Source organism: Anastrepha obliqua, chromosome 3 (genome assembly GCF_027943255.1).
Source record: "Anastrepha obliqua isolate idAnaObli1 chromosome 3, idAnaObli1_1.0, whole genome shotgun sequence".
Taxonomy (NCBI): domain Eukaryota; kingdom Metazoa; phylum Arthropoda; class Insecta; order Diptera; family Tephritidae; genus Anastrepha; species Anastrepha obliqua.
Genome location: NC_072894.1, coordinates 97,783,299 through 97,797,708, shown reverse-complemented (window position 1 = coordinate 97,797,708; position 14,410 = coordinate 97,783,299). Strand labels below are relative to the sequence as shown.

Below are 14,410 nucleotides of genomic sequence, written 5' to 3'. Positions count from 1 at the left end.
AAGGCATTGGACTCGAGCTGTCAAACCGTCCATCTTTCACATTCATTGCCCCAAAAATGTGTTCTATGATATCTTGATTTAATCTGTATGCCAGGATGTTTTCTAAATCGTTTTGGCTACGGACATACCACCCTTTTAAAAGCGAAATGTTTTTCCTACAAATTTTACTTTTCTTCCACTTTTGCTAAACATTCCTAGAGTTAGCAACCCAGTGTCTTGCTAAGGGAGCTGATTTGTCAAGAGGGAATGAGAAAGCTGCTTACTAAGCAAACATTTTATTATTGAATCATGATCGTAGCGCTTTACCGCATATGAGCTCATATATGGTATTGCAGTTTTGGTTTGGCCTTTGCTATGGCCTCGGGAGTCAAGCGTAGGTGCACTAGCCTGCCATGCCATGGGTTGTAATCCCACATAAAGCACGGTCCTCGCACTTTTCCATACTTACCTACTTTCTTAGTTTAAAAAAGAAAAATTGATTCCTCACCCCAAAAACCTTATCCTTCCAATCTTTACTCCCGCACAAAAGTCAGCGCATTACTTGCATTGTGGCTGCTAAAACAAAGAAAAAGACACAGTTACACGATGCATCAGTGGCGCTAGCAAGAAGAAGCGGGCAGCCGCGGTAATAGCGCAGACACACCAAAATTTACCGAAGTCCTCAACCATTTGTGTGATCTTTCTCGCAGAAAAATGTGAAACACAGATGACGCACTAAACAGTTAGAAGGCGTTGTTTCTAAGCAGCGACAGGTGGGCATTTTCACTATCTAAGACTGCTAGTGGCAGGCTAATCGCCTACTCTGCCAGAAAGCAAAATATATTAACGAAACGCAAGATTGAGTCTTGTCGAGGACCTATGCTCCCAAATGAAGTGAACAAGGAACAAAAAAAAAATTATTCAAATTATTTTAAGCCATGAAATATATATTTAGCAATAATAAAACCCAAAAAAAATTGTGTATGATTTTATGACATTTCGAAATGACTTCTCTTTTGTGCAAGCGGGTGAAAAGGCAGAATCGAAGTGTGAGTGGTGCATTTGCAAAAAACCATAATAGAGTAAAAGGAAAGTACTTTTTGACAAAAAAATAAATATTTTCTTGGAGTCGATATATTCATCAAAAAATTGATTGCTGAAGGATATGTGGAGGTGCAAGATATCATTGGTTGCTCACCAACTATGTTACGTAATGTCATCAAGTACAAACCAAGTGGCAAAAAGCGTGGAAGAAAGCTAGCAATAACGGCAAGAGAAGTTAAGCCTATCGTCAGATACTCAAAGCAGTTTCCATTTTCCGCTGCCACTGAGATAAAAGATGCCTTAAAAGTGTCTTCGAGCGTTGAGATTGTTCGTCGGCGTTTGCGTGAGCACGACCTGGGTGCTTACAGTCCAAGAAAAGTACCGTTCTTGACAAAAACGCATGTAGAAAATAGACTTCGATTCGCCAAAGAACATATAAATTGGCCTTCGACCAAATGGCGGAACATTTTATGGTCCGACGAGTCGAAGATTGTCTTGTATTGTGGAAAGGAATCGCGCCAATATGTAACACGATCACCTAACACCGAATACCAGCCAAAGTATACAACAAAAAACAAAAAGCATGGTGGTTCTAGCATTATGGTCTGGGCATGCTTTTCTTGGCTAGGCGTGGGACCGATTCATTGGAAAATGATGACTGGCGCTTCATATGTTGATATACTCAAGGACATCATGCTGCCATATGCCGGAGACAACGACCCTACACACGTGCAAAGTTCCTAAAAGATGGTTTGAGGAGAGTCAGATCAACGTAATGGAATGGCCGCCACAGTCACCAGACATAAACCCCATTGAAAATTTGTGTATTGATGTCAAGGAGGCAGTAGCCCAACGCAAGCCAACATCTAATACCCAACCATGGGAAGCTGTAAAGAGCGCACTGGAGTCGATTTCGATTGAAAGATGCCAAAAACTTGTTGACTCAATACAACGCCGTACTGCAATTCTAAAAAATAAAGGTCATGCAACAATATACTAATTTATATATTAAACCAAACTCTATGTAAAAATAAAAGTAAAATCACCATCATATAAAAGTTTTGTCAACATTTTTCTTACAATTTGTTACACTACTAAGTTTTTGGCCGCTCAAAACTCGCTGCAGTTTTTCTAAATATAATCTTACCTTACTGAAATAAGATAAACGTTGGGGATTAAAGAATGATAGTTATGCCTTCAGATCCAGTTACGAATTTAAAAAGAATATTTCATTCTGTAACAAAACCTCAAATATAGTTAAAAATCACGCTTTAACACTTTTAGGTCAGAAATTCTCAAAAATTTCCATACTGAGTTCATGCTTAGATTATGCCAGATTTAGTACGTCAAAAATCTACGGAAAATTAGTGCCAAGTGTTCGGATCTGAAAGCCAATCAAATGTTATTGGTCTGTTCTATCCTGGTAGTAGTAATATTGAGTGCCCTAAGTCTATTATCATGACCACTGCTGTATTCATGTAAATAAATGGCATTATCTGTAGTCAGTTACTCCTCTATAAGAGCCTCGAGCATGGCTGTGTGGCAGGAAGTTATTGATTAAGCCATAAACTATGCATATTTCCTGGCTGCTCAACTAATAACTCAGAGTTGTGAGTTGCGGCAAGCTGCTAGAAATGAGGTCTAAATGAATTTTGCAATTTTATGGCATGCATTAGAAACACATACACAAATAAACACTTTGGCTAACCATTGCTTTTCTAAAATACAGTCGGCGAAAAAAGTTTTCGCACAGTGAGTGATTTTTGTACAACACTCACAATGAATAGCGTCAAATTTTTTTTAATTTTTTCGCTGATTTTGCATCACAATACCGTTTTTAGTTTAATAAAATACTAAAAATTTAAGCTTTCAACTGTATGCAGAATAAGTTCTAGTTTAATAAAGTGCTGAAATTCCGCTTGATTTAAAAAAAAAATTTTCTGCTGCTAATAATTTTTTAAGCGTTCAAGAGTTGTACAATACCATAAAACAAAAAAGAGAACAAAAAAACAAACCAATATAAGTAAATAGTGCGAGGTTGTTTGAAAAAATCGTTTAATTTTTTAATGTTACAAAAAATTTTATGCTTCGATTTATACGGCTTTTGTTTTACTAAAGACTATAATTTCTTACAAAATTAATGAAAAACACGTGGATGGAAAACATTGTGAATGTTGTGAAAAAATCAATCACTGTGCGAAAACTTTTTTGATCGACTGTATTTTAGAAAAAACTATGATTTCATTCATATTGTAAAAAAAAATCAATCATTGTGCGAAAACTTTTTTGACCGACTATAGTTTTGAAAACCAAACCCTTGCTAAAGTCTTTATTTGTGTATGTATTTCTAATGCAAATTGTACAAAAAAAGAATTTAAGAAAATGTTAAAAAAAATTTTTAAATTTTTTTGAAAGTTATGTGAATTTTTGGAATGTTATATAAAATGTGAAACTTCAACATATGTTGCTTTTGTTGTACTATAAACCATATTTTCATACAAAATTAAGGAACAAAAATTGACGTGATAAAGCTTCCTGTGCCAACACTTTCTCCACTCACTGTATATGTACGTACGTAAATATCGCAGTGAGCATTGCAGTGTAGCGCTCCCAGGGATAATAACGAAAATTTATTGCATTTCCAATGCAGATGGCAAAAATCATGGCGAAATGACTATGGATGCTATTGATGCTTATGGCCAACAAAATTTTGCTGAGCTTATATGCAATCTTCGCAACAACAACCAAAATACCAACACTTTACTGCATTGAAACACTCTTCCACCCTCTCGTATTCTCTCGTTTCAACTGTGTTGCGTAGCGGAATTTTCGAATTTAAGTTTATGATTTTTACTCTAATTCCATTGCTGCACTGGAGACACTCTGGCGTACGCATAATTTCGCCATTAACCCTAGGCACTGTGAATTTTGGCAAAATGCAACATAAACTAAACGTATACATTTAGGCGCTTAGCATGACTAATAAACTCTTGCCAATTGTAATATATGAAGAGCAATCGTTATCACAAATTTGCGGCTGGCCGTAGGCTACTCGGTCCAAATATTTGTGGTGCTGACCATCAACTTATGGAGAAGTTATGCCAATATAGGAAGATTTCACTATGTGCGCACCAATGTGGTACTATTCATACACAAAAATTTACTCGTAAGTAGATTTTATGATGCCAAATAGGCAACTCAATTGTATAATAATTTATTGCCAAAGTGTATTTATATTAATGAGAGTAGCAAAAATTTGGCGAAATTGTTAAAAATGGCATCAATAAAGAATAAATAAAATAAATAACTCGTATATCTGCATGGGTAAGGCAATAAAAATGCCTATAAAACTGCATCTAAGTATGCAGTAAAGGAGTTGCATCGAGCTACTTCCTATTTCTCTTCTTCTTCTTCTTCTTCTTCTTCTGCGAGCTCTTCCTCATCACCTTCATCTAGCTGCGCACTCTTTGGCTTTCGCTTGGACTCTTCCTTTGCTTGCTCTTGTTGTTGCTGAAGTTCTTTTTGTTGTTGTTGTGTCGCTCCAATTGCTATGGGCGAAGTCACTTGCCTGGTCAACGAATGTACACTGAAGGTCTCTTGGTTGGCTTGCATACCACGCGCCAGAGGCGATTGCACTGCTGAAACGCCAGCCATGTCGGCATCCAAGTTCAGATTGGTCGCTGCTGATATGCCGCGTGCATACTTCATTTTCTGCCTCTCAAAGCGTTCACGTTCACGTTCTTCACGCAAACGCTCGAATTCGTCTTCCTCCTCCTCCTGTACTTCCTCAACCTCATCATCCTCATCGATGTCTTCAACTGCGGCAGAGAAGAGAAGAAGCTTTAGATGAGCTGATTTATAACGAGTTGTGCTCTAAGTCGGATAAGATGAGTTATGTGAAATTGCAATGTAGTGAAGTATTCTGTTTTTGGTAAACCAGTATAGAAGTTATTGTTGTACTGTTCTAACGAACACGAAAACTACTGAGTCTGCGTTAGTTTGCTTTGGACAGCAGTAGCAGTAGCCTTTGATAAAAAATAGTCTATCCAACCCATGGAACGTTGGGTTATGGCAGCAAGTGAATTTGTTTTGTTAGGCCCACTCAGATAAGATTTTATTCCTCACTACGATTTTTAGCGATTGTCTACTTGAAAGTAGGACAGCAAGCAATTTTCTATTTCGAATTCGAAATAATTCTAAATAGTCTGCCCTTAGTCTATCCAGAGAATCTACTGTCCCTGTTGCTTAACCATTGTACGAAAGCTCCTTCTTGTTGGTCCAAAAAATTTCAATTGCATCCACCTTTGCCGTAGATTAGGTACCAACGATACGGATTCATTCAGATAGACTTATTACTTCACCGATTTCTCTGGTTTCTTATTCCCTGGTGGATGTTTCTATATCCCCCTGGTGGATGTTTCTATATCCCGAACTGATCCACTGGGTGTAATCTCATTTTGCTTTTTTTAGGACTTTAAAGGACACTTAGATGCCTAGCAATTCTGTTTCGAAGACGCTCGTGGAACTCCTCTCATAATAAAAAAAACAACGGCTACGCCGATATTGTAATCCATATAGGATTTGTTAGTACAGAGAAACAACTGGCCTCTTTATCGGAAATCTATCTGAATCACCATATCGAAATCGAGGTGAGCTACTTTATCGTTCGCGAACCTATGCGCTGAATATTGGATACCGCAGCCGAATGGGTTGGTGCGTGACTACCATTCGGGAGTACGTAGGTTCGAATCTCCGTGCAGAAAACAGCATAATGATAGAAACATTTTTTTCCAATAGTTGCCTTCTCTCTGTAGGCAATGGCAAATCTCCGAGTGTATTTATGCCATAAAAAAGTTCCTCATAAAAAATAATATATCTGCCATTTCGGGAGACGGCTTAAACTTGCAGGTCCCTCTATTTGAGGAATAACAATAAGACGCATGCCACAAATATGAGGAGGAGCTCGGTTAAACGCCTAAGCATCAACAGAGCTGTTCAAATTTGATTTGATTTTGCTGGTATGCAAAATTTGTCACTTACATGTCACTTGTGCGGAAGTGCCACTTTCAGGCTGCACACTTTCTACGCTACTGGGTGGCATGGTGCCACCATCGTCGCCATGAAAAATTTCACGCACATCTTTTGTCGATGGAAATTCAGACTCCTCAGTTAAAGTTCTATCTACATCCAAATCATCCGCTCTTTCATCGATAATATGCAAAGTCTCCGTAGTTCGAATTTTCAACGGCGATTTGGCTAAAGAATGTACTGAGCCGTTGGCTTGTGGTGTTGTTTGCTTCTCGGCATCTTCTTGCGATATGTTGCTATCTTTTTCATTGGATATAAATCTTTGTAAAGCGGCACGAAAGCGAATACTGGTGTCGGTCATTCGACTAATCGAGGACGATGCAGTTAGACGGTCGCCAAGGCGTGTGCTGGTCGTCTGGAATGAATAAAAATTGGACGGATTATGTAACGGTGTTAGGAGGATTATAAAATAGGAAAGAACTAGTGCTAAGGAAGACTATTGTGATCTCTGAGGAATTCAATTGAGAATATTTAGAAATTTATTATTAATACACCCCGTTTGGGTGTTTGGCCGAGTTTCTTCTCCTATTTGTGGTGTGCGGCTTGATGTTGTTCCACAAATGGAGGGACCTACAGTTCCAAGCCGACTCCGAACGGCAGATATTTTTATGAGGAACTTTTTCATGGCAGAAATACACTCGGAGGTTTGCCATTGCCTGCCAAAGGGCGACCGCTATTAGAAATATCTTTTTTTAATTTTGGTGTTTCACCGAGATTCGAACCGACGTTCTCTTTGTGAATTCCGAATGGTAGTCACGCACCAACCCATTCGGCTACGGCGGCCGCCTAAAAATAGTCTCAGCTATTAATAAAATAAATTTCAGAAGAAGTGTTTATCACAAATGTCAAAACAAAATTGTCAAACATTTTAAACAAAATGATATACATTTTTTTCATTTTTTTGTTTTTTAATTTCCTAAAATTTTATATAAAAAAAAATAAATTTTTAATTTAATAATTAAATAAAATTTTAAATAATAAAAAATCCTTTTTATTTCAAATTTCGAAAAAAAAGTTTATTTTTTTTTATTTAAAATTTCTGGCCATATAAACAAAAATAAAACAAAATTGTTTAATTAAACATTTTTTTTCGAAATTTTAAATAAAAAGAAAAACAATTTTCAATAATAAAAAAATATTTAAATTAAAAAAAATGGTTTTTTCATCATCATGTTGTTTCATCAATTCAGATAAATGGAAGACCATACCCAAAATATGATACTTGGATGACATGACATGGAATCGCTTTTTTGAGCAATTTTTGTGCAAGATATGAGCAAATGTGCCCCGAAGAGTTTCTTCACTGACTGCCAACTTTTTATTGAACCTTGACAGTTGGCAACAGTTTTTTTTACTGCAACTTGAAGGCAAGTCAGGGTCCCAAGAAATGTTTTTCTTCTATCTACCGGCTGATTGAACTTTTACTTCCATTTTCTTTTGGCTCCTTAGAGCTTCAGAGACTGTTTCATTAGCCTACGCAGAGTCACCTAGTTTGAACTATTGACACCATTTATTATCTCATATAGAAGGAAATTAGAAATATCTAGAAAAGCACGGAGCTGGGCATGAAATAAATTCTTTGACCGATGGTGACACCCCTTTCGTTATAAGCACCAAAGAACTTAAAATATTCCGTAATGTTAAATATTTAGTATGGAATTAGTAGTTTATTTGCGCTTTTCAGAGGAGCAGAGGCTTAGTACTAATCAAGTATATCTTCTCTTTAGTGCGCAAGCATCCCTTACACAAAGTCTAGCGCTGTACCTACCATGCCATCATATTTGGACTCAGATCGCGAAAGCGCAGTTTGGTTGGTATTTAAACCCAGTCTTGCAGTGGATTGTTCTGGTGGCTCCTCGCGTTTGCCATCCACTTGATAAGGTAATTCGTTAGGGAAAATTTCATCCCAGTATTGATCCTTCACTAATTCGGGATGCTCGTGATGCATTTCATCGACAATGAGATAGGAGACTTGCAAGTTTCGATCAATCATCCAATTAACCTGTTCAGAGAGCAGCGAATTCGCTCAATAAAGAAATCAAAACTTATGCAAGTTTCTGTCGCGCACTCACCTCAAAGTCATCATCATCTTCACCAAATGGATTTATCAACGTCTCGGCCACTTTCAGCCAACCCATGTAGAAGAAGAATTGCAAAGTTGTGAATAGTGGAAAATATAAATCTACATAGTTTTGACTATCATGTTTGGTCCACTGATGGCCAATCACTTGGCATATAAAGTAGGTATACACGGCCAAAGTGACTACTTGCGTGTACACGAGCGGCACCGAGATGGTATCGTAGAATAGCAAAACACCGCAATTACCACGAAATGTATTCAGCGCATCAATGATGGTTTTCACTGAAAAATCATCACGTATGCGTCCCTCTTTGCGTGCGCGTGTTATAATGCTAGCCGCCCACACAATGGGCAACCAATATTTGGGGTATTTTGGGAAAGAAGCATCCAGGTCTTCAATAACCAACTTTTCATTCTCCAGCAACAAACCCGCTTCAACCAGGTGATCGAGTGTGGGAAAACGTTTCTTGACGCGTGGTGCGATTTGCGTAAAAACTATGGTGAGACATAGACAAACATAGCGCATAACAGTGCGACGCATAACACGCGCACGCTCATCTTGTCCATGCACATTGGCGCTCACGAAGACAGCAATCGGATCGGGCCACGGGATGGTCATGTATTGATCCCACCAACGCTGCATCACTACGGTCACGTAGAAGCCCAGAACAAAGGAGAGCGGTATGAGTGAACCATAACTGTTGCAGTAGTGTACGAGATTCTCAAAGGTTCTGAAAATGAGTTCGAAGAGTGAACGCAGTGAAATTTTCAATTTGCTACTCACTTCTGTCCGGTTTCGTTTAGTAGAAATAGATAGATTAAGCTGAGCGTATAGTAGATCGTCAAAAAAGCGAGTAAATCACGCCAAATCAGCTTGTAAATGCTGCCACGCCATCTGCAAGCACAAAAAGGGAGAATTAAATTCAGTTTTTTTGCGTAATTTTCGTCTTTGCAGAATCTCACCTTCTTAGCAGTTTAAGAAAGCAACCAAATCCGCTGCAGGATGCCACTTCCGCTGAGTAAGAGACGGTCATTTTATTTTTTTTTTCCAAGCAAAGTGTAGAAAATGTTCTTTAGTTTAATGTAATAATTTTTCAATTGACAAAATATTTTTTTCGATGCTCTGAATTCAGCAGAAAATTAGTTGGCTGAATTTTGTTTCCGTAAATTCAGTATTATTTAATATGAAAATCAATATTTGAAAAAATACAATCGATAAATACATAAAGTGTAAGAGTAATAATCGAGTGAGCTCTTCTAAAGTAAATACTTTCGAAACAAACCTAGGCAGCTGAGTTTATATAGCCGTCAAGCCCCTCGGCAGACAATGACAAACCTCCAACTGTATATTTGCCATGAAAAACCTACTCACAGAAAATCATCTGCAGTTCGGAGACCAGATAAAATTGTAGGCCTCTCACTTTGTGGAAAAACATAGATACCTACACCATAAATAGGAGGAGAAGCTCAGCCAATTATACATATTTTTATATACAAGGTCCGCCATATAACTTTACGGAATTAAAAATGCTATAAAAAAGAAACTACTCAATATTTTTCCAAACTGTTTTTTTTATTTTGAAGTACAATCCTTCCGGTTAATGATGGAACACAACTTCATTCATTGGACTTTGTACGGAGTCATACCAAGGTCTTTACGCAAAATTCGTCTCAATGATGTCTCCGAAATATCCAATTGTTGAGAACGACGGTGAACTGATGTTCCTGGTGATTCACGAACACTCTCGGCCACAGCAGCAATATTTTCGGGTGTACGCACGGTTTTTGGTCGGTCACGCGTTGGTTTGTCAATAAGCAACCCAGTTTCTCTTACTTTTTTCGCAAAGTAACGCACATACGCTTCATTCGGTGCTTTTCTTCTTCCCATTGCCGTACGTAATTTTCGTACACATTCTGCAACATTACCATGATTTTCAAAGTAATGTCGCAATATTTCCCAGCGTTCTTTGAGCGTATACACAACCATTTTCGTTCAGCGGAAGAATAAAACTAATTTTCTGTCAAATCAGATGAAGGTAAGTGTTACCATTCTTCAAATAATACCTAGTTCAAATCCGTAACGATAGATGGCGGGCCCTTTATAATCAAATATAAATCCATATCGAGATTGGCAGCTAGTCATTAAATTTATTTGTTTTAATTGTTTCCAATATCAATATGGACCACGTTTTAATTAATAAAATTTTAACTGTGTCAAGCAGCTGCTGCATTTGATATCCCAAATTAGAAATCACAACTATTGATCGCATCTACACTACTTATGAAGGGGTTAGAGCAAAGTTTACTTAAAGTACCAGGAAATATTACTAATGGCATTTCCAGTAGAGCCTCGTAAATAATCAATTAAATTCTGTAAAGTAAGCTTTCCATTGAGCAGCTTTTGTCGTAATTAAATGAAAACTGTTTATTGGCAAATTTATTATCAAGAAAACCAGGCGCATGGCAATTAATTAGAGGCAAAAGCAGCTGCTGCATGAAAAACCTGAACCTGAAATAAAATGGAAAATTTCTACTAAAAAATTTCTAAATAACAGTAGCGTCAACAATTACCAAACAGCAGCAGCCTATTTGCCAGGAAATGTGGCAAAGGGTGCTACAGACATAAGTGGAAAAAATGTTTAAGTAAAATTAAAAATTTATAAAAAAAAATTCAACAAGAAAATAAAAAAATAAAATAAAATAAAAAATTATGTGAAATCAAATAAGAGAAAATAAAATAGAACAGAGAAAAAAAAATAAATATATATAATATAAATATTAATATTACCACCCTCACACCTTTTTTAGAAAGCGGCAGAAAAAATTGAGAGAAAATAAAATAGAACAGAAAAAAAAAATATACATATATATAAATATTAATATTACCACCCTCACACCTTTTTTCGAAAGCGGAAGAAAAAATTGCGTTCTCAATTATAGCCCGATTTGCAAGCTACCAAGCATCTCTAAACTGTTTGAATGCATTGTAAAGGCCAACATTTATTTGGCAATTAGTTCTTTGATTAGCCCAAGCCCACATGGTCTTCACTAGCCTCTCTACAGCCACTAATTTTGTTTTTTTAGTGAATTCTGTATACCATCGTTTTCCAAAATATATATTTTGAAGAAGCGATTTGAGCGAAATCCCCAACCAAGTGCCAATCAATTGGCGAAAGAACTAAAAATGTCTGACCGTAGCATCCGCCGCATACTGAAAAATGATCTCAAAGCAAAGCCTTACAAAATCGAAAAGGCGTATGATCTCACACCAAAGCAGCAACAAGTCAGACTTGAAATAGCAAAGGAGTTGCTTCGCTTGACCGAAAACGGGCAATCTCCGAACTTTGTGTTTTCTGACGACAGAATTTTTCAAATTGAGCAATTCGTAACCTCCCAAAACGATAGAGTTTATTTGACCGACCGTTCATACGGGAATCGGAGTAATCGAATGGCCACCAGGAGGCAGCACCCGCCACAGGTAATGGTTTGGACCACTGTAATCGCAGATGGGCGTTCCCAATCGTTTTCATCGAGGCTGACGTCAAGGTATGGACGTTTCAACGGGACTCGGCATGGTCTCACAAACCTCGAGTGAATCAAGAATGGCTAAAGAACAACGTTACAAACTTCATAACGTCCACAAAATTGCTCTCAAATTAGCCAGTCACGAATTCGATGGATTATTCACTTTGGGCCATTTTGGAGAGCAATGTCCGAACTAAAAGACTCACTAGTCTCGAAGCGCTGAAAAAAGCCATTGTCCACGAGTGTGCCAAAATACATGCAAGTTACATTCGGGCAGTGTGCGATTCGACAGCCACTTTGCTTGGTGCATCTTCTTAGGCTGGAATCTGGTGCTGCAGACTACCATGTTTCGGGTCCCGGCGAAGTCGATCAGCCTCTGTCCGTTACCGGATGTTTCGTTGTGCAGGCTGAATTTTCCGACTGTGTGACCAAAGATTCCCTCCTTGCCCACCTTGGCGTTGAAGTCGCCCAGCACGATTTTTATGTTGTGGCGGAGGCAGCGCTCATAGGAACGTTCCAAGCGCTCATAGAAGGAATCTTTGGTCGCATCGTCCTTCTCTTCCGTCGTCGCGTGGGCGCAAATGAGCGAGATGTTAAAGAATCGCGCTTTGATGCAGATTATTGTGAGACGCTCGTCCACAACAAATCCGACACCGAATTTGCGCTCCTTTATATGGCAGGTGTAGTAGACGTCGCAAGGTCCTATGGTTTTCTTGCCTTGCCCGTCCATCGCATCTCTTGGTTGGCAGTGATGTCAGCCTTTACTCTCACGAGGACATCAACCAGCCGGGCTGAGGCACCTTCCCCATTAAGGGACCGGACATTCCAGGTGCATACCCTCAAGTCCTTATTTCGTTTGCAGGGGTTGTCATCAGTGTGGGAAGTTCTCATCCGAGGCTTTGTGTGTGTTTTCATTGGGGGGTGGCGTTTTAAGTGGCGGGTCCCAAATCCAGCGCACAACCAACTATCCTGGGATGCTTCGCCTTCTCACGTTGGTTCAATCCCGAGGAAGCTACCCAGAGGATACGTTGGCTAATCCCGGAAGTTGTGAGTTGCTTGAGCCATATGTAGAAGAATCGTCCCGGCCACTCCCAAGTGAAGGGCGATCAGTAACTTTCCCCACTTTCGTGGACTTCTAATGGAACCATCCTGTGCTACAACGCGTTAAGTTTTTTGACATTTCTGCAAAAGTGTGAGCGATAAGACAAATATCGTCAGGGTATTCAAGATCTTCGAGCCGTCTATTTAGTCCCGCTGTTATTTCTTTAGTATGGCTTACGGCTTTGCTCATCACGACGTACGAAACAATAAAGAGAGGTGATTGGACGTAGACTTGTCGCACTCCAATAGTGACTTGTAGATGACCACTGAGTTAATTTTTATGCAAGATGCGATAGCTACCGTTGGTATGTAATGCTGGGGTTAGCTCGATTAGGAGTTTTAATACATCTTCACATACATGCGAGTGCATTCCGTGGTTATACTTGGTAGTCCCCCCGTAAAGTTTTAAATATTTGATTAGAATAGTAGACAGGCCAAGAATTTCTGTATTTGTAATTTTATAATTACAAGGCCACCTGCATGTGGACCACCCTGTATTAATATTTGCCTTGCAGCACACTCGTGCAAGGACCCTAACTGCCCAATTGCGTCCTGGCTAATTTACATTTGAAATTTATGACGCGTCACGTGAAAATTGGATTTAATTACATCAAAAATGTTTGGGCTATGAATTTTACGATGCGCTGCTGCAGACGCTACCGTCACCGCTGCCACTGCTACGAGTATGAACAACTAAAATACTATTTTATGTATAAGCGGCGTCACCATCGGTTGCAACATTTGATGAGCGCATTTTGCGATAATTTATTTTGTCGCATGAATAATTTAGCCAATTTGGATTTAAAATTGATCAGTGTCCGCAACGGTTCACCGAAGCGTAGAACTGTGGAAGATGAAGGCAGAAGTGGCAAACAACACAGCAGCAATAACAACAACAATATCACTACGTGCAATGCCATAAGTGGTGCACGGCTTTGGCTGGTGGGTGTGGATGGACTGCTGTGTAGCTGTGGTTGCCGTTGGTCACTTGCTGGCGTACACGTACATAAATACGCTTTTTATATATGCGTGAATGCGTGTATATGTGTGTGTATCATTACCGCAGTATCAATTTGATATATTCCCGTATTACTGTTATTGCCAATTTCGGTTGCTAGGAGTCAGCGAAATCATCAGCGATAGCAATAGCTGAAAAAATTACAATAATAACAAAAATATTGTTTGTGCATGTGTATGCATATACATCTGTATGTATGTATGTATGTATGTACGTTCATCAATCGTATGCCACAGCGATTCAAAATGACCAATTCAGTACGGTTGACGGCAAAAACAACAAAGACAAAGGGCAGTGTTGCTCCAGCTGGACGTGTGAAGTAATGAAGATAACCCAGAAAGCGATTAGTAGCGCAATTGACGTACGCAAAAATTTAAATTATTTGTTTAAAATATTTCAGTTTTAGACTTTTTTGTGACATACGAAGAATAATTAAATTTTAAAATTTTTATAAGGGCGAATTCCTAATATGTGGAGACAGTCTCCACTCTCTGTCAGCCTGTCTAGCTTTAAAAAAGTATCAAATGTTCACATAATCAGACCGCTTAACATATAGTAACCTAACAAAATAAAGC

The 14,410-nt window shown here is 38.6% G+C and overlaps 1 protein-coding gene across 1 annotated transcript; it reads right to left on the bottom strand.

Moving 5' to 3' along the window:
* Positions 1–4,194: 4,194 nt before the first annotated feature.
* Positions 4,195–9,302, bottom strand: LOC129241034 (bestrophin-2-like). Its single transcript, XM_054877161.1, has 6 exons — positions 9,155–9,302; positions 8,976–9,086; positions 8,184–8,922; positions 7,880–8,113; positions 6,064–6,466; positions 4,195–4,841 (listed from the first exon to the last, which is right to left on the bottom strand). The coding sequence occupies exons 1-6, from the start codon at positions 9,223–9,225 to the stop codon at positions 4,417–4,419; spliced, it is 1,983 nt and encodes a 660-aa protein (XP_054733136.1). The 5' UTR covers positions 9,226–9,302; the 3' UTR covers positions 4,195–4,416.
* Between the last annotated feature and the right edge of the window lie 5,108 nt (positions 9,303–14,410).

Bases quoted from the DNA above. Each gene is read 5' to 3' on its own strand.
- LOC129241034 (XM_054877161.1), bottom strand. From the start codon at position 9,225: ATGACCGTCTCTTACTCAGCGGAAGTGGCATCCTGCAGCGGATTTGGT. The intron at 9,087-9,154 runs GTGAGATTCTGC...TTGTGCTTGCAG, and splicing joins TTTCTTAAACTGCTAAGAAG to ATGGCGTGGCAGCATTTACA. The intron at 6,467-7,879 runs GTAGGTACAGCG...TATTCATTCCAG, and splicing joins AGTCCAAATATGATGGCATG to ACGACCAGCACACGCCTTGG.